General features: G+C 47.8%; 1 protein-coding gene across 3 annotated transcripts in view; it reads left to right on the forward strand.

The window, feature by feature from the left end:
• LRRC20 (leucine rich repeat containing 20) overlaps positions 1 to 15,162 on the forward strand; it is a 189,621-nt gene extending 174,459 nt beyond the window's left edge. For all 3 annotated transcript variants that reach the window (XM_059729914.1, XM_059729911.1, XM_006265058.4), the window contains one exon: positions 12,470 to 15,162. In XM_059729914.1, coding sequence (XP_059585897.1) covers positions 12,470 to 12,627 — 158 coding nt within the window. In that variant the 3' untranslated portion in view covers positions 12,628 to 15,162. The remainder of the gene's footprint in view (positions 1 to 12,469) is intronic.
• Positions 15,163 to 18,709: the final 3,547 nt, after the last annotated feature.

The raw sequence follows: 18,709 nt of genomic DNA on the forward strand, positions 1-18,709 counted from the left end.
TCTATAGCCTAGTGATTGGGTCACTGTCTTTGAGAGGTAGAAAACTTGGTTCAAATCCACTCTTTGATTCTGTGGGTGGTGCAGGTTCAAATCAGCTCATACAGAGGAGAAATTGAATCACATCTTCCACATTCCATGAGAGTGCCCAAACCCTAGGTTTTGGGCAAAAGGTGTAGCAGTACCACATGTGAATGCTGGTCTGTGTGGGAATCTAGGAAACAGGACTGAAAGGAACTTACCGAGTCATCAAGTTCAGTTGCTTGCTATCTTGTCATGTAATCTTTTATAAACTTACTTGGCTCCGTCTTGAAACCAGTTAGGTTTCTTGCTTCCACTGCACATCCTAGATGGCTGTTCAGAAACTTATTCCAGTTAGGAGTTTTCTTATAATTTCCTACCTAAATTCATTCATAGGTAGTTTTATACTTTTTTGTTCTTGTGCCAATATTATCCCTAAGTTTAAGAACCTGTCTCCGTACTTGGTGTCCAATCCATGGTGCAGTTATAGAGAACTTGGCCACATCCTTTCACATGATAGCTTCTCATGTCTTTCTAGTAACCCTTCTCTGTATCTGTTCCAGTTTGAATTTACCTATCTTGGAATAATTTATTAAAGTTGTACACTATATGCCAGACAGAGTCTTAACAGAGCATTGTAAAGTGGTCTTAATACTTCCTGAAGGCAGGGTAGATATGCTCCTTTGTAAACTAATTAAATAATAGAGAGAGAGAACACAGGCTTTCGTAAGCCCAAGTTCACTTCATCAGATGCTGTGAAAGGACGTGCAGAAAGCAGAGTATAAGATGGAGAGAGAAATTAGAATACAATAGATGAGGGAGGGGGGAGAGGGAGAAAGAGAGAGAGAGAGGGATGCTCTTTTAATACTTCCTATCTCTGCTGGAAATACCTTGCCTGTTACATTCCAGATACATGATACTTGCCAGGTTCATAGTGGCATTGCACCAGTGTTTTAATCATCCTTCATTGATTTTCCTCCTTCTGAGTCGCTTCCAGCTCATGAGTTCCCAGCTGTTTAAAATATTATTGTTGTTAGTCCCAAGTGCATAATTTTGGACTTTCAAACTTTACACCTTTTCTACTATTTAATTTGTCAGGGTGATTCTTTTCTTCATATATAATATTTTTATCCTGCTCCATTTGGCAATGCTTCACACTTTGTGGTGTTTGAAAACTTCATAAACATAATCCTACATTTTGTACTCAGATCATTAATGAATAAGTTGAATAAGACTGCTCCATACCAGCTTCCTTCAGTAAGCTCCATCTATACCAGTAGTTCTGCTTTCAGACCCATATGAGCCAGTTTCTTACCCATCTTACTATTCTTGTACTGATTCTGATCTTTTCCAGCTGAAATGGTGCCAAATAGGAAGTTTAATTCAATATGTCACATTTCCCTTCTCTAAAAGAGAAATGGTTAACTTGTCAAAGAGATTGGGTTGGTCTGGTATAATCCATTTTTGTTAAATGCATTTTTCATTTTATTTCTGTTTGCCTCCATCTTCTTAATCATTCTAATCATTCTTCCTTTCAGAATTTGTTCCAAGGCTCTGTATGCTATTGAGATCAGTTTAATGAGCTTGTAACTGATCAGATTACTTTCTTTTCCCTTCCTTAAATATAGGCACTTCATTTTCTCTTCTCCAGTCATAAAGTACTGCCTTTGTTTTGACAGTGCCGTTACAGATCCTTGCTGCCAGATTTATGATTTCATTTGACTGTTTCTTTCATGTGCCACTTTTTTGGTTTTATTGAAAGTGCTCAGACACAAAGAGTAATTTGGAGGGGGGAGTCAAATATAAAAAAATTAAAAATCAAATCAAAGTGATTTGATTTTTTTAAATGTTTTGCTCTCAGCAGGCGCCCTGAAAAAGCAATGTTTTGCATAGCCCTACCCACCAATGATAACACTATGTAAATATACACTGCTATCTAGTTCTGTTAAAACAACTCTAAACTGTGTGATGCTAAAATACCAAAAGTCAATCAAAGATTGGCTTCCACTGGTGATGTGACCAGTGAGTGGAGGTGGTAATAGGAGATTTAAAGAAAAAGCTCAACATAGTCATAGACTTACTGGTCTGTATGTGTGATGAGGCAAGCTTTCACACCTGGTGCAAGTAGCAGCTTGCCTCCTGTCTATGGGCCAGCCACTCACCTCATTCTCCTGCCATGCCTTGGTGTAATGGTATTGAGATGCTAATTAGGCAGGAGGCTGCCCATTTTGAACCCCAATGTTTGGGGGGGTATGTGCAGTTCTGTTCCACCCCTACACTGTGACCCAAGCCTCACAGATGGCATCCCAGGCAGCTAAACTCAGCTGTACCCTTCAACCATTAGCTGTGGTTCCCTCTCTGGGACCTTTGGCTCCCCCTTAGGCCCTGGCCCCATCTCAGGCCAGCTGGGATCCCGAGCTTCTTTGCTCTGTGGGCATCCCTCACAGTGGGCCCATGGCCCTTTTGACTCCTCTCTATGTCCTGGCCCCAGCATGGGCCAGTTGGGTCCCTTGGGTCAGGTCTAAGTTGCTTGCCTGGCTTTCAGAGATCAGGGGTCCCCCATTCCTGGCTCAGGTGCTTCACAAAACATGCATGGGTTCACTCACCCCAGCAGGCTCAGGCACTTCAGGAAGCTTACCTGGCCTTCCCTGCATTATATAACCCACCCAAAGGTGGGGGCTGAGGTTAAGGCATCCCAACCCACCTTATACTAGGGAGGTGTGTGCTCCTGGCATTTACATGGGGACTGCTGCGCCACCTGCAACCCTATCAGGCCTTCCTGCCCCAGTAGGGTGCAGTTTTAGGTCATGCCTAGGACCAGTGAGGCCTCCAAGCCAGCCTTATAGCCTCACCCTTACCTCCAAGGTGTTCCTGACAGAGCTCAGCAAAGCAGCGTTTCTCCTCTGCAGGCTGACCACAAACTGCCCTCAGCTCAGGGAGGTGGGCCTTAAAATGGCCACCTTCATCAGGCACCTGCACCTCCCTGGCCCAGCCCTTAAAGTGGAAGGTACTACAAGTGCCCTGCCACAGTATGCAGTACAATGATTGGTTGTGTTCTGTGACCTGATAGAATGCCAAGCAATTAATTCAGTTCCACCATATGATTTTATTTTACCAAGAGCCTTCCATATGTTATTTAGCATATATATCCATAGTTCACATCTCTGTTAATTAAACAGTAATGTTGTCTGAATATTTGGGGTGTTCAAATTCACAGATGACACTAAGATGTCGGGGGAAGTGGGCACACCAGAAGGGAGGAATAGGCTGCAATCGGACCTAGGCAGGTTACAGGGGTGGGCAGATGAGAACAGGGTGGGTTTCAACACTGACCAGTGCAAGGTACTGCACCTGGGGAGGAAGAACCAGCAGCATACCTACAGGCTGGGGAACTCCCTTCTTGTCAGTGCAGAGGCAGAAAAGGATCTTGGTGTCATTATTGATGCCAAAATGCACATGGGCTGACAGTGTGGGGACACGGTCAGGAAGGCCAACCATATCTTGTCATGCATCCGCAGATGCATCTCAAGCAGGTCCAAGGAGGTGATCCTCCCCTTCTATGCGACACTGGTCAGTACTGTGTCCAGTTCTGGGCGCTGCACTTCAGGAGGGATATGGACAACATGGAGAGGGTCCAGAGTAGGGCTGCCTGCATGATCAGGGGGCAACAGGGCAGGCCCCCTATGAGGAGAGGCTAAGGGAGCTGAACCTGTTCAGCCTCCACAAGAGAAGACTAAGGGGGGATCTAGTGGCCGTTTACAAACTAGTCAGAGGGGACCATCAGGCATTGGGGGAGTCCCTATTCCCCCAAGCACTACCAGGAGTGACAAGAAATAACGGTCACAAGCTGGCAGAGGGTAGATTCAGACTAGACATCAGGAGGTGCTACTTCACTGTCAGGGCAGCTAGGATCTGGAACCAACTTCCAAGAGAAGTGGTGCTGGCTCCTACCCTGGGGGTCTTTAAAAGGAGGCTAGATGAACACCTTGCTGGGGTCGTTTGACCCCAGTACTCTTTCCTGCCATGGCAGGGGGTTGGACTTGATGATCTGCTCAGGTTCCTTCCGACCTTACCTGCTATGAAACTATGAAAAAGTATAGCTGCTTTCCTCAACTAAATTATCACACATTGGGCCTTTAATCACAGTGGGCTTGTCTGCACGAGACGCTAGAAGCACAGTCGACTAATGCTACTGCGCGTTAGCGCATCATGGTAAGAGTGGTGCTAATGCACTAATGCTCTAAATTTTACTAAAAGTTTACTGCACAGTAGCGCTGATTACGGGTGCTAACTTAATGTACTGTAATTAAGGCACATTAATGCACATGTAGACATGCCCATTGAGGGTTGGCCTTTAGGATTTTGGTCCCAGCACTTGCAGTGACCTCATTTTTCAGGCCATTGTCTTGGGTAAGGAAAAATGATCAACACAACTCATTCAAGAGCCTGTCAGTATCTATACATGAAATTTGTACTATATGGGTTTACTGTGCAGTAATTTACTGTACAGTAAACCCACTCTGGACAAGCGTCTACATGTGCGGCCATTTGGAAGCAGATCTTCTCCTCATGGCACTAGCCTGCTCCCAGCCTTCTGCCACCCCCCTGCAGCAGCCAAGGGGAGCCAGAGGCTCCAGCCACAGCTGCCTGGGGCCAGAGACCCTCTTTATAAGCCAGCCCTGCATGGTGCTCCCTGGCCACCTGCATTTTTGGCCCGGAGTAGTTTGCAGCACGCTGGCACAGCCCTCTCCAACTCTGTCTGCAGAGCCTATGCCCACTGTGCAATAGCTGCTCCACCCCAGGCCCTGGGAGCAACAGCACACACCCTGGGCACCCTGCTTGCCATGCTTCGCCACCTGGCCCAGGTTGGTCTCAGCCCTGCCTTTCCCCCTGTGGTGTGTAGTTGTGTGACCAGGCTTATTACTGTGTCTGAGGCCCCCTGCCATGCTGACAACACCCAGCTCCTGGGCTGCTACCCAGACCCCAGCAGGAACAGTGACGATGCACATGTGGACGCTGCCACCAGTGCCATCCATGAGCTCCTGGGGCTCCAGCCCCGCTGCCTATGGGCCTGCCTGGCCAGCCAAGTCTGGTGCTGCACGTCATCCAGCACACCTGGAATGATGAGCAGTGGCTGCAGTCCTTTTGGATGACCCGGGCCACCTTCCAGGAGCTCTTTGATCAGCTCCACCCACACCTGGGAAGGCAGGCAGGCCATCACCATGTAGCCGCTCCTCCCTGCAGAGATCCAGCTGGCTGTTGCTCTGCTCAGGCTGGCCACACCTGCCAACCTGTGCTACATCAGCCACTTCTTCAACATGGGCAAGGCAGCCACCGAGGAGGTGGGTCTGTGGCACCCTCCAGGACGTGCTGGGGCACACCTTGCTCTGGGTACATGACCCCCTGGAGGTGGTGGTGGGGTTCTGTGCCCTGGGCTTCTCCCAGTGCACTGGGGCCCTGGGTGGGACCCATATCCCTGTCAGCTGCCCGCCCTGCACCAACTGCCCTTACTACAACTGGCAGGGCTTTCATTTGGTCAAGCTGCAGGCCATTGTTGACCATCATGGCACCTTCACCAGTGTGAGTGCTGGCTTGGCTAGCAGTGCCCACAATGCCCACATCTTGTGGAACTCTGCCCTCCCAGCCCTGGTGAAGAACAGATTGACTTTTATTAGTAAATGTTTAGGATTGTGAATCCAAAAAAGCTGACAAAGCCGGTAGGGAAATACATAGCACCCGAGCGAGGGACTAACAATAGAAGGATGGGGATGAGGAAGGGAACACAACTAGGTTACAGGAAATACAATGTTAGCCAGCTAAGCCCAGGGGAAGGGGGAAGGGGAGGGAGTGGGTTCCCGACGCTGAGAGAAAAAGACAATAGATACATACAAACCCGTTACAATGGTCCACAATGGTGGAAGAAGTGGTTCAAAGAAAAAGTGTCTCACTCCATATAGAGTCTCATTGCGGGCGTCCTCTTCAGGTGGAGCAGGGTCATCCGTAGTTGAAGAATCCTCTTGAAATGAAGGTCCGCCTGGTGCAGAGGTGGGGTTCAGGCGGTCCCCTCTGGGTCCGGTCTGGCAGCGGTTCGTCTGGTGGGGTCGGAGTACTGGCGGTGGCCCGTGATGTGTTCCACATAGATGTCGCGAGACCAATGGATGGTGTTGGACACCATGAGGCAGCACATCAGCTTGGCATAGCGGCAGGAGACATGGCAGGCACGCAGGACGCTCTTGTTGCTGGGGTCCCAGGCGCCGAGCGTTCCCACGATAAGCGCGTTAACCGTCACGTTGTAGCAACGGCCCCTCAGGATGTCGGCCAGCGGGGCGTACTTCTCCCGCTTGCGAGCCCGGGCGTCGGTGAAGGCTTGGCACCGGTTCTTGAAGGGGATGGTTACGTCCACAATCATGACCTTCTTGGCCTTCTTGTTGGTGATGACGAGGTCGGGACGGAGCTGGCTCTTGCAGCCCGGGACGGTGTGGTTTGCGGAGCTCTCCCCCGCTGTGGCCAGGATGGCCCTCACCAGGCGGTCCTGGACAGCATTGTGGTGGAGCTGCCAGGCTCTGGCGTGCGGCTTGCAGCTGCACAGCACGTGGGGGAGGGTCTCTGCCGCATAGCCGCGCTGTCGGCACCTCTTGTCCCGGTGGCCGAAGTGGACGGCCCCGTTCAGAGGCAGGCAGTTGAGGCGGGCACGGTGGAGGAAGCGCCAGTCTGCAAAGCATGTGAAGCTCCCGCTGGGCATGAAGTGGTTGCTGGAGTCCCACTTCAAGGTCACATTGAAGACCTTGCCCTGGTCGGGTTTGGCCCTCAGGTTGCCGGCATACTTGTTTCGGACAGCGTCCTTCAGGAACCTCTCCAGGAAGGTCCTCATGCGGCACTACACACCACAGGTGCTGGACCTCCAGCTGGGCAAGGTGGCAGTCCTGCCAGTCCTCACTGGCGACCCCACCTATCTAGTCCTCCCCTGGCTCATGTAGCACTACATCGGCCAGCTGGACCCCCTCCAGACACATTTCAACGGGTGCCTGAACCAGACACGTGAGCTGGTGGAGTGTGCCTTTTTCCACCTTAAGGGACGCTGGTGCACCCTCACTGCCTGCCTCGAGGTCATGGAGGTCAACATAGTTCAGGTCATCCTTGCAGCTTGTGTGCTGCTTAACATCTGTGAGACCCGGGCAGAGTTCTTTCACGAGGCTTAGGCTGAGGAGACACAGTGGGCAGAGGACACCTGGCACCAAGAGCACCAGTGGCAGTGACAGGCCCCCACCACCAAGGTCCCAGGTGAGCCACAGGCATACCCAGCAGCGGTGACCAGGGCAACAGCTGTGAGAGATGCTGGCAGACCAGTTGCTCCTGTACTCCCTTCTGTAGGCCACTTGGATGGCCAGCCACGGCTCCTAGCCTCACCGCACACCCCCAGCACCATGCTTACTGTGGATAGTTTCTGGAAAGCACTTTATTCTCTCCATTTGCAGGGGTGCCTGTGCCCTGCAGGCCACTCCTAGCTCAGGGGGCATAGATTGCTCAGTTAAGTTTTGCACTGCCTCCTACTTTCTTGCATGCTGTGGGGAGAAACTCCAGGGACCAGGAGAAGCTAAGCCAAGGCAGACAGGGAAGGGAGGGTCCACCTTTCAGTGAAGGGCTTACTGTGGGGGGTGTGCAAGGCGTGCCTCATGTCCTAAGTCTGTCCCTGCTGGCAGCAATGTCATGTAGCTCCAGACAGTGTCCTGGGGTGCAGGGGTGCAGTGCCTGGCTGCCTAGGCAGGGGCCCCCTCTGGGGAGGAGCTAGAGCTTGCGAGGGCAGGTGGTGCCATCCCTGGGCTGGCCTCCTGGGTGTTAGGTGTTAGATGTTAGGTGTTAGATGTTAGGGCCGGAAGGGACCTCAATAGATCATCGGGTCCGACCCCCTGCATAGGCAGGAAAAAGAGTGCTGGGTCTCGATGACCCCAGCTAGATACTCATCTAACCTCCTCTTGAAGACCCCCAGGGTAGGGGAGAGCACCACCTCCCTTGGGAGCCCGTTCCAGACCCTGGCCACTCGAACTGTGAAGAAGTTCTTCCTAATGTCCAATCTAAATCTGCTGTCTGCTAGCTTGTGGCCATTGTTTCTTGTAACCCCCGGGGGCGCCTTGGTGAATAAATACTCACCAATTCCCTTCTGTGCCCCCGTGATGAACTTATAGGCAGCCACAAGGTCGCCTCTCAACCTTCTCTTGCGGAGGCTGAAAAGGTCCAGTTTCTCTAGTCTCTCCTCGTAGGGCTTGGTCTGCAGGCCCTTGACCATACGAGTTACCCTTCTCTGGACCCTCTCCAGGTTATCCGCATCCTTCTTGAAGTGTGGCGCCCAGAATTGCACGCAGTACTCCCACTGCGGTCTGACCAACGCCCTATAGAGGGGAAGTATCACCTCCTTGGTTCTGTTCATCATGCATCTGCTGATGCACGATAAAGTGCCATTGGCTTTTCTGATGGCTTCGTCATACTGCCGACTCATGTTCATTTTGGAGTCCACTAGGACTCCAAGATCCCTTTCCACTTCCATGCCACCCAGCAGGTCATTCCCTAGGCTGTAGGTGTGCTGGACATTCTTCCTCCCTAGGTGCAGCACTTTGCATTTCTCCTTGTTGAACTGCATTCTGTTGTTTTCTGCCCACTTGTCTAACCTGTCCAGGTCTGCTTGCAGCTGTTCCCTGCCCTCTGGCGTGTCCACTTCTCCCCATAGCTTTGTGTCATCTGCAAACTTGGACAGAGTACATTTCACTCCCTCGTCCAAGTCGCTGATGAAGACATTAAAGAGTATCGGTCCAAGGACCGAGCCCTGCGGGACCCCACTGCCCACACCCTTCCAGGTCGAAGCCGACCCATCCACCACGACTCTCTGGGTGCGACCCTCCAGCCAATTCGCCACCCACCGGACTGTGTAGTCATCCAAGTCACAGCCTCTTAACTTGTTCACCAGTATGGGGTGGGATACTGTATCAAAGGCCTTCCTGAAGTCTAAGTATATGACATCCACCCCTCCTCCTGTGTCCAGGCGTTTCGTAACCTGGTCATAAAAAGAGACTAGATTGGTCAGGCACGATCTGCCTGCCACGAACCCGTGCTGGTTTCCCCTCAGCATAATTTGTCCTGCCGGGCTCTCACATATGTGAGCCGTGATAATTTTTTCAAAGACTTTGCCAAGGATGGAGGTGAGACTGACTTTTCAAAGACTTTGCCAAGGATGGAGGTGAGACTGACATATCCCACCCATGGAGGTGGGGTTGCATACCTGGAGTTGGTGGGGCAGGTGCTGGCCCAGGGTGCCAGAGCTGCTGGACAGTGCTGGGGGTGTAAGGGGGGGCCATGGTGGGATGGACTCCTCCTTCCCTGATGTCTCATCACTGCTGCCAGGCCTCAGCGAAGGCTCCAGCAGGCCGCCCATGCTGGAGAACACAGCACGGCTCCCCCCAAGGTCTTGAGGCACAAGGGTGTAGTCAAGTTGCCGCATAAAGGGCATGGTCCTGCAGGCACCCCCCGACTGGCAGTTGTGGTTGGTGATGTGGACCCACTCTACCTGCAGGGCCTTGATCTTTATGAGGCACTGGCATGACGAGTGATCATGCCTGCACTCCAGGCCCTCGTAGATGTGAGTGTTGGAGGGGCTGCCCCAGGTGAACTGACTCTGGACCTCAGCCTCACCCCACAGTGCTATGAGGTCTGCAGTCTCATCCTAGGACCAAGTTAGGCCCTCGAGAAGCAGCATGCAGCATTGGGAACAACCCCAGTGTGGCTCCCTTGATGGCCCTTAGGGGCTATGGGTGAGAATCCAGGCCTGGGCAGGTGCCTGCTATGCACAGTGCAGTGGGTCCGGTGCTGGGGTCTGGGCAGGTTACTGCAGCTGGCCACGGGTCACTGCTACAGGACCCAGTGGCCAGAGGCAGGCAGCAAGTGGCACAGGCCCCTGGGGTCACCACAGAGTTTTAAAGCTCCGACTGGGCCAGGCAATGAGCCGCCCCAGCCCAGGGGCTGAAGAATCTCCAATCCCTGTGGCCCTGGGGCTAGCCTGAGGGTGGCCCCTTGGTGATGGGGCTTACCAGAAGCAAATTTGCTCCTGGTCAGCGTCTACATGTGTGCTTCTGTGCAGTTACTATGGCATGGTTAATTTGCTACCGTGCAATACACTAATTGACTGCACAGTAAGTGCCTGCATGTGTAGACTTTGGTGCTTTACTGTACAGTCAATTAGTCAACTGTGCGGTAAAGTGTCTTGTCCATTCACCCACTGTTGGATAATATGAAATGCTCCATCTTGGATGAGTCTGATTTTTTTGATTTTGCATCATTTCTAGTTCCTGCTGGCTCCAGGGAGTGAGATTTTTTTATTTCTTAGAGTCTGCACTGCAGTTCGTTTTCTTTTCAATTGCCTGAGAATCAGCACAGTTATGAGAACTCAGAAGTCAGAGGGTTACTAGTGTGAAAGCTGTAATATTTGGTTTGGTATAATGACTTACCTCATTTGAATGGCTCGTGACAAGAGAAAGTCACAACCTTATTGTGAGATGACGCACAAACCCAGTATGGGACTCTTAATACCTTAATAGTGCGGGACATCATGGCCCAAGAAAATGACAGTGGTCATGTGAACTTCCACGTGGGTGGCTGCACTCAGAGGAGGATCTTGAGCCCTGGGAACCTGAAATGAGAGCACAGGCACTGGCAGCCACTTAAAACTTACTCTGCAGCTACTTGATTATGTATGTAACCTTTTCCCCACTTCACTATTACACACAGGTGCATATGCACATCTATATTTCCTGGCTCCTCTGTTTGCTGAATGTGCGGCATTTTAATACGTGTTTGCAACATGCCCCAGTAGAAAGTCCCTGCTATGAGTACACCAGGTGCCACATTCAAGACCTTGCCTCAAGCAAACTGCTTTCGCTAACTGGCCTCCTGAGAGGTCAGCTATGTTGACCACACATCCCAGAGCTGCCATTCATTACCTTCTACTGGGGCAACTATACTAAGGCAGGGATGCAATTTAGTTAGTCTGTAAGGTGCAAATGTACCCTACTTTCTGCTTGACTTCAGATTAATATGGCTAACTATCTCTCACAACCAGTACAGTCAGTTGGAATTGTTGATGCTGCTCCTGGCATGGTGCATGGGACTGTGATCTGTCATCAACAAGTTACAGATTAAGTAGGCTGAGGCTCTAAAGAGATAAGAAAAGGAATCTGTGAGCATAGGGACAAAGACTGCTGAGGTAGTAACGTGTATCCAATAGTAATTCAGAGCTTCTTTCATAAATACAGGGACATGGAATATAGCAGTGTCTGCCACTTCTCTGCTCTCTCTTCACGCCACAATTCTTATTTAGGATTTCTTAGAATCAAATGAGATTAGGTATTACAGTGCCACAATACTGAAGGGTGGGAAGTCTTGGAAAAAACAGAATTCATAAAAACATGTATCTGAATTATATGGTAAGGGAAGGAAAATACAACAATAGTTTACACTTCCCCCAAGCTTCACCTGATAAGAGTGATCCAAAGAATCTGAGGCTTGAAATAGGAAAAAAATGTGTTTCATCCTTTTGAGTTCTGCTGTGAACTGTTATGACCAGACAGCCTTTGACACATATTGATGTTGAATCTTGAATCTGAACTATTTGTAATTGAAAAGATAGAAATATGATTTCTTTATTTTTTAATGAAAGCTTAGAAGGTGCAAACTGTGAATAGATGTCAGAATGGCAAGATCCGTAATTTCCCATCCTGTAAAGTTTTCTCCTATTTGGGCTGTTAACTTTCCTTTATTTCAGGAGGGGAAGAAAGGGATATGTTCTGTGTGTACTTCAATGCAGCATGCAGAATCCCCTGATGCAGACTGAGAAATTTCTGAGTAGTTTAATGAGCAACCAGTACATTTGAAATTGATAAACTGTTTTTTCTCTCATAACTTAACATGGTCTTCCTCAGATTTTCCATACATAATTCACCTGTGCACCAAGAAATGAGCATAGAAGAAATGTTTTTCTGAATGTAACAAATGTGAGAGAGCAAATGCTTACAATGAAGGCCTGGCTGGGACCTTAGCAGTTTTAACTCTTAAAATCAGTTCATTTTGCGCAGCAGGTACAGAAACCTGGGCCACTTCCTGTACCCACAATGAGTGTCGTTTCTATTTTTGATACAACTAAATCCTTTTCTTATGAACAAGCAATAGAAATGGGAAGTGAAGTGCTACCAGATTTTCAAGAGACTCAGCCCTACAGCCTCAGTGACTTGTGCAGTGGTCTTATTTGCTCACTGTCTCATATTAGCTTCATCTTTTACCTCACAGCCTGGAAGTACCTAAAAAAATATGAATGATAATGTTGTTTAAATTCCAAAGCACCTGGTTAGCTGCTGTATGGTAATAGCCTTTAATCCATATGTTTGTTTCCTGTGTGCTCTTCTTGTTTCAGATGTCCCTGTTGAAAAGCTTGCCTCAATGGAGTCCTTGCAGAGTGTGAACCTGAAGTTAAACCCTCTGAACGAGGAGGTCCGGGCGATTGCTAGGCCACTGATAAAATTTGACCTCCTGGTATCTCCAGAGGGTGCACAAGCTGTCCCTCAAGTCTGAAACACTGACTTGGATGAATGGACTTGGTGTGGCTTTGTTTGAAAATTGTTTTTTAAAAGAGGGGATGAGGGACTGATACTGCAAGGCATGCTGCTCTAGCATGACCCCACCAGCTTCCCCAAACTGCATGACTTCTGTGGGTGTTTAGATGTGAAGAGTAGTTTGGGCAGTGGGAGGAATCAGGTTTTTCAGAACTGATATTTCATTGATAGAGTGGATCCTGCTTAAAGGAACTCCTGTTAGTTCTTTTCTTGCAACTGTCTAAAATACATAGCACATTGACATGCAGAGAGACCCTCTGACATGACATGATAAAGGAAGAAGTCTGTGAAAAGATCAAACTTTCAGGGCTCAGAAAGGAACATGTAGTGCAGGAATAGGCCAGATAAGGAATCATGCTTAATTGAATACATTTTCTACACACAAAATAAATAGTTGTTTGCACAGCAATGAATCTCTGGAAGCAGACACCCACTAAAAGAATCACACCTACTGCAACAGAGATCAGTTTAATACCTGCACCATTCCTGCAGGTGCAGGTCTTGTTATGCAGGTCAAAGCATAATATTAGAGTGGAGGACTACTGAGTAGAGATTAGTCCTGCAGGAAACGGCCAAGCACGCATTTACAACCTTTGCAACTCCAAGCTTATAATCCTTTTAATGAGAATTGAAACCTTCCAAAGCTAATTTATTTTTAATTTTGATCAGCTTGATCTTAGTGGCTTTCCTGTAAGCTAAGATCCTGCTCTTGTTCTACAGCAGAGGTTCTCAAACTGTGGTCCGCAGACCACCACTGGTCTGCGAGCTTCGTTCAGGTGGTCCGCAGAAAGGTTGAAGATCAATCAAGAATATCTGTACTTGTAAAACTACTGATATTAAAATATGAGTTATTTGCTTTGATTTGTAGAACAAAAAAAAGTTTACTAAGTGGTCTGCCAAGACCCTCAGCAATGTTCAAGTGGTCCACGAAAAAAAAAATTTGAGAACCACTGTTCTACAGGATATACTGAATGGGCACCTCTGATTGGCAACACAAGATGGTAACACTTGTTTGTAGAGAAACGTTCATTTGCAACAGATTCTCTGTACTTAAGACAACTTTCTCCCATATTCCATTCAGTATTTTATTGACTGGGCAAAATGATCCTTTTTGATAGTGTTATTAATTTGCTTCCAGATAATTAGTTCTTTGTTAGCCTTGGAAGACTTGTCTTCAATGCAAAGTTAACTGGTATTATAACTCCACCCTGTCATTGTCTTAATTCAAGCCTCACCTTTGTCCCTGCAAAAATCCATTATCTTAAATGTGAAAGCATTCTCTGCTTGGTTTGGCTGGCCAAAGAGGGGGTGTAAGCTAAAACTCAAGTAAGAGCAAATTATTAGCTTATAACATGAGCGCTCTGGACTCAGGACTTTTGAATGCTACTAGTCCTCCTATGCTTTAGCATGTGATCAGGTAAGTTCTCCAGAACTTCACTGGTAAAGAAGTCATAGAAGTGGCTCAATTTACTGTAGCAGTAAGAGCCACAACTTCTACCCCAAGAGATTCAAGTGCCAAATGCAAATGAATGCTGAACCAGGCTCAGTGTGATTGCTGTCTTTTGAGTTAGACTAAGAGGCCTAACTCGAGTTAACTTGGTAGTGAAGACATATCATATGGCTGACTATTAATGTACTGGTTGACTATATAAGTTTACTGACTGGTAATGCACTGATATCATCAACAGAAGGAATAAAGGTATGTTAGAGTATAGGTGGAAAAGCTGGTTTCTGCATAGGACACCACTATGTGTCAATTCTAATTTCAGTGATCTTTCTGAGTTTGTTTTGTCCAAAGCTGCTCACTGCTTATCTCAGAAAGCCTTCACATTAGATACATTTTGTTTGAGCAGAATTATCTGGTTTCCTGATATTGAGGATCAAGACAACTAGGTGGCCGGAGGAAAGTATAACTTGCTAGTGAGAAATTGCCATGGAGTGGCTGTTGTGTTTGTGTTTAAAAAGGCAATAAATAAACCTATATGTCATCTGGCACTTAAATAATGTTGTTTTCCACAGAATATAAATTTGCTGAAGGTACCTAATGTGTAAGTGTGGAAGCAGTCATTTTTCAGTGCGTATTGTAGCTCCTTGCTATTTATAACCTTAACATTAAAATGTTGGCTGCTCTCAAATTTTGGTATCTATAGCAAGTCAGGTACAAGGTTCTTTTCTTCAAGCCCCTCTTTTTTTCCTTTCCTTTTTTTTTAACAATGAAATTTTCCTTTAGAATAATCTTAGTGGTTGTCTTCTCTAACATTGAAAGATTAGAGCAGGGGAATGGTTTCCTGAAATCAGAAAGTGCTGACAGAAAGTGACCTTCATTTAATCAGCAAGTGAAATGTGATGTGCCAAATGAAATGTATCCTAGCTATATTCATCTTGTGTGTATACCTGGAAAGCAGTTTTGTTGTTCTCTTCTGAAGATGTTTCTTTTAACCAGTTGATTAAATTCTGAGCTGGGTATTCTTTTTGCTCTAAACCTTGAAATTAATACTGTCTGTCCTTTCTTTTTTTTTGGAAAGTATAATCTTGATTTTAATTTTCTGGCTTGAGAGTAGTGTGCATCTGTATGTGTGCATATATGTGCATAATACAGGTTTCCCTTGATTTATGTGGTACATGCGTTCCCGGAAAACCGTGCATAAATTGAATTTGCATAAAGGGAACCCAGTTTATAATGTAAGAAATAGGGATACGTTCCTATGGCAGTGAGGGAGGGAGAGAGTAAGGCTGGGACTAGGGAAGGGGCAGGGGTGGGGTGCAGCACAGCCCATCGGCTGCTCCTGGGGCTGCAGCAGGGAGAAAAGCAGAGGGAATTGTAAGTGGGTGTGGGGTAGGAGGGGGTGTGGCTCTTGCTGCTATGCATACCCCAGGAGGGCTGCAGGCTGCGCTGGGCTCTTCCCACGGGGCATGTGCCCCCGGATCTGTGAGCAGGACGAGAGCAGGCTGCCATTGCAGGCTGGGGCTGGTGGCGGCGCTGAGCTCTTCTTGGCACTTAGGGTGGGCGGTGGCACTGGGAGGGGGGCTGCTGCCACCGCAAAATTCACAATAACCCTCCCAATCTGCCCTTCCAATGCCACTGCCGAGAAAAGCCTGGTGCTGCTGCCGGCCCCAGCCCGCAGCAGCAGCCTGATCTCATCCTGCGCACAGATCCATGGACATGAGCCCCCCAGGAAGAGCCCAGCACAGCCTCCCAGTCTGCAGGCCTCCTGGAGTGCACATAGCAGCAAGAGTCGCGTTCCCCCCCCTCGTCCTGTGCCCCGCACCCACTTACAGTTTCCTCTGCTTTGCTCCCTGCTGCAGCCCTGGGCTTCCACTTCTCCCCACTTACCCCAGCCCCTGCTGCAGTGGCCCCAGGAGCAGCCAACACCAACTTCTGGGGTGAGGGGGACAAGCAGAACCCGGGGGGTTCAGAGCATGGTGCAGCCCAGCGGCTGCAGGCAGGTGGTGTCGGCCACTCCCAGAGCAGCTGCAGCAGGGGCTGGGGTGAGTGGAGCCCCAGCCGCATAGCCCTTTCCGCTCCCCACACAGACTTATCTGCTGGGGGGGGTGCCTATGCCGATCGCATACGAGTGAATTTACCTCGCATATAATGAATTTTGGGTATAAAAAGGATTATCGCATAAGAGCAATTTGCATATACAGAACCTGCATTAATTGAAGGAAACCTGTACCAGGATTCAAATTATGAGGGAGCTTGGGGGGGGCTGACCCCCCCATAAGAGATGAGAGCCCCCCTGTAAGACTTGAAAATCATAATCTGGGGGGGGGGGTCTGATTTTATTAGGACATCATGATGGGCAGCCCACTTTTTTTTGCAGACTGCTCCCCTCCTCCCCCCCCCGCCCCCTCCTCCGAGTCATAATGTAATTCAAACCCTGCATAATACTGTCTATGAATTCAGGATCCTCTTATGACCATGCATATGTGAGAAAAAAATCAACACTGGATCACTACAATTACAAAGTTGATTGTAAGTCTCTAACATGTCTTTTTAGGTGACTTTCAGACTCTGAGACCTGGTACATTCATAGAGGGAACATATAGCTACTAGTGTTGAATAATAACTGCAAATTGGATCCAAGTTTATCTGATATGCCTGTGTTATTTCTAGATCTAGCCCTTGACATCTGTGTAATGTGAGAACTCTGAAGAATCAATGACACTTGGTGACTGTGTCGTAGTCCCAAAATTTGTGCAGGACAACAGTGGAAAAATGACAGGAGAGACACTGAGGCTCTGAAAACACCAAGAGTGGATCCAAATGTGTGAGCAGTCATCCTGTGTAGGGCAACACCTAGAACCTAAGGTGAAACCGTGAAAACCAGAAAGACTCCCCCAAAAGAAACTCTTGTATCCAAGATAAAAAGAAACAGTGGCTCACTAGTAGCCATTATCTATGTTTCTAAATTTGTAGCACTGTATCTTTCACTAGACACAGGCAAAACAGTTTAGAGAGAAATTGTGGGATTTTCTATGTTGACATGTAGAAGAAATGATGACTGGCAATGGCCATTGGTTTGCTGATTCTGAATCCCAACCTGTTGGGACACAGGATGCCTTCAGGTACATTAATTATCCCAACAAGAGAATACAGTGGCTGAGGGAACAGTGCAGGTTGCTGACAGAGTGGTGCAGCAGAATTCCATGTTAGTTCTGCTAGACTGCAAGGCCATTCCCTCAACATTGTCACAAGAGTTACCTGAGTAAACCCAGCTTAGCTTCTTATGGGTTAACAGAGCAGATTGATGCTGCCAGCCTCTATAGTATGTCCTTGTCTTACACGGTTGTTCATAAAGGATGCAAAGCTTAGAACAGGGGTTCCCAACTATTTTAGGCTCAAGGCACACCTTGTTAGACTTGAGGAGAATGTCTCAGAAAATGCTAGCTCTTAGTTTTCAGCCATCTTTTGACTATGGAAAAATAATAAAGCAATTGTTATGTTGCAAAGAACTCAGAAAAATCACAACACACCAGAATGTTTTTTACATCTTGGATTCCTGTTTGAAATCTGTGGATTTATTTTGTGCAACATGGTTGCTGAAATGCAGCCCAAAATTTAACCCAGGACACCTGGTCCTGATGAAAATGGATGAGGAGAAATGGACAAGAGCAACTATTGTCATTGGGTATAGTTGAGCTCAAAGACTCTACAACAGTGGTCAATTGTGGAGCCTCTGACAGTCAATCTCAGTCTGTCAGAGGCTCCACGATTGGGAGCAGCAGGATGCACGTGGCTGGGCTGAGCCATGCCCCCTGCTGCCCAGACCAGGCTGGGTGAGTGGGGTCTGAGCCTGGGCTGCTTGTCCAGGAGGCAGGGCAGGGTGCACAGTAGATCCTGGGGTGGCAAAAAGTGATCTTCACCATAAAAAGGTTGGAGACCATTGCTCTACAACAACTATGTCTACATTATTAAGACAGATTCTGGCATCCAACATGGTAGACTAAGGCAAATTATTTAGCTATTTTCAAATTCAGTTTGGTTTTGTTAATGGTTAAATAACTAGGTGGAATTCTATGCCCTTTGTTTTCTGCAAGAAGTCATGGTAGATGAAGATTGCAGTTGCTTTTGACCTCAAGATCTCTGAATTAGTTGGCTGCTGTGTGATTCTAGTGACAGTGGCATTTGCCCCACAACGTAAGTGAAGGCAGAGGATCTTGTTGAAGAGTCCTAAATCTGTGGGGCCTGCACCTTTGGAATTTGATAAGCCAAGTAACCAAACTGGAAAAATGTTTTTTAAGTCCAGAAAGTTGGATCCAGATGAGCTGTTATGCTAGGGACTCAAAATGATCTACAGCTGTGAAGAAGTTGTTTAAAACTGTCATGACAATTCATACAGAAGGAAGCTGGTTTCCAGGCAGAAATTCTACAGTGAGAGAAGCAGACCAGAATTAGGGATGATAACTTTTGTCATTTTGAAAATATATACCTGTTTGCTTATTGTTAAGAAAGCAACATGGCTGTCCTACCAGCGCCTTGGATAATCACATATGAAAATCAACCTTTGTGGTTTTTTCTTGCTTTTTCTACAGTTGAA

Source organism: Alligator mississippiensis, chromosome 6, assembly GCF_030867095.1.
Source record: "Alligator mississippiensis isolate rAllMis1 chromosome 6, rAllMis1, whole genome shotgun sequence".
Taxonomy (NCBI): Eukaryota; Metazoa; Chordata; order Crocodylia; family Alligatoridae; genus Alligator; species Alligator mississippiensis.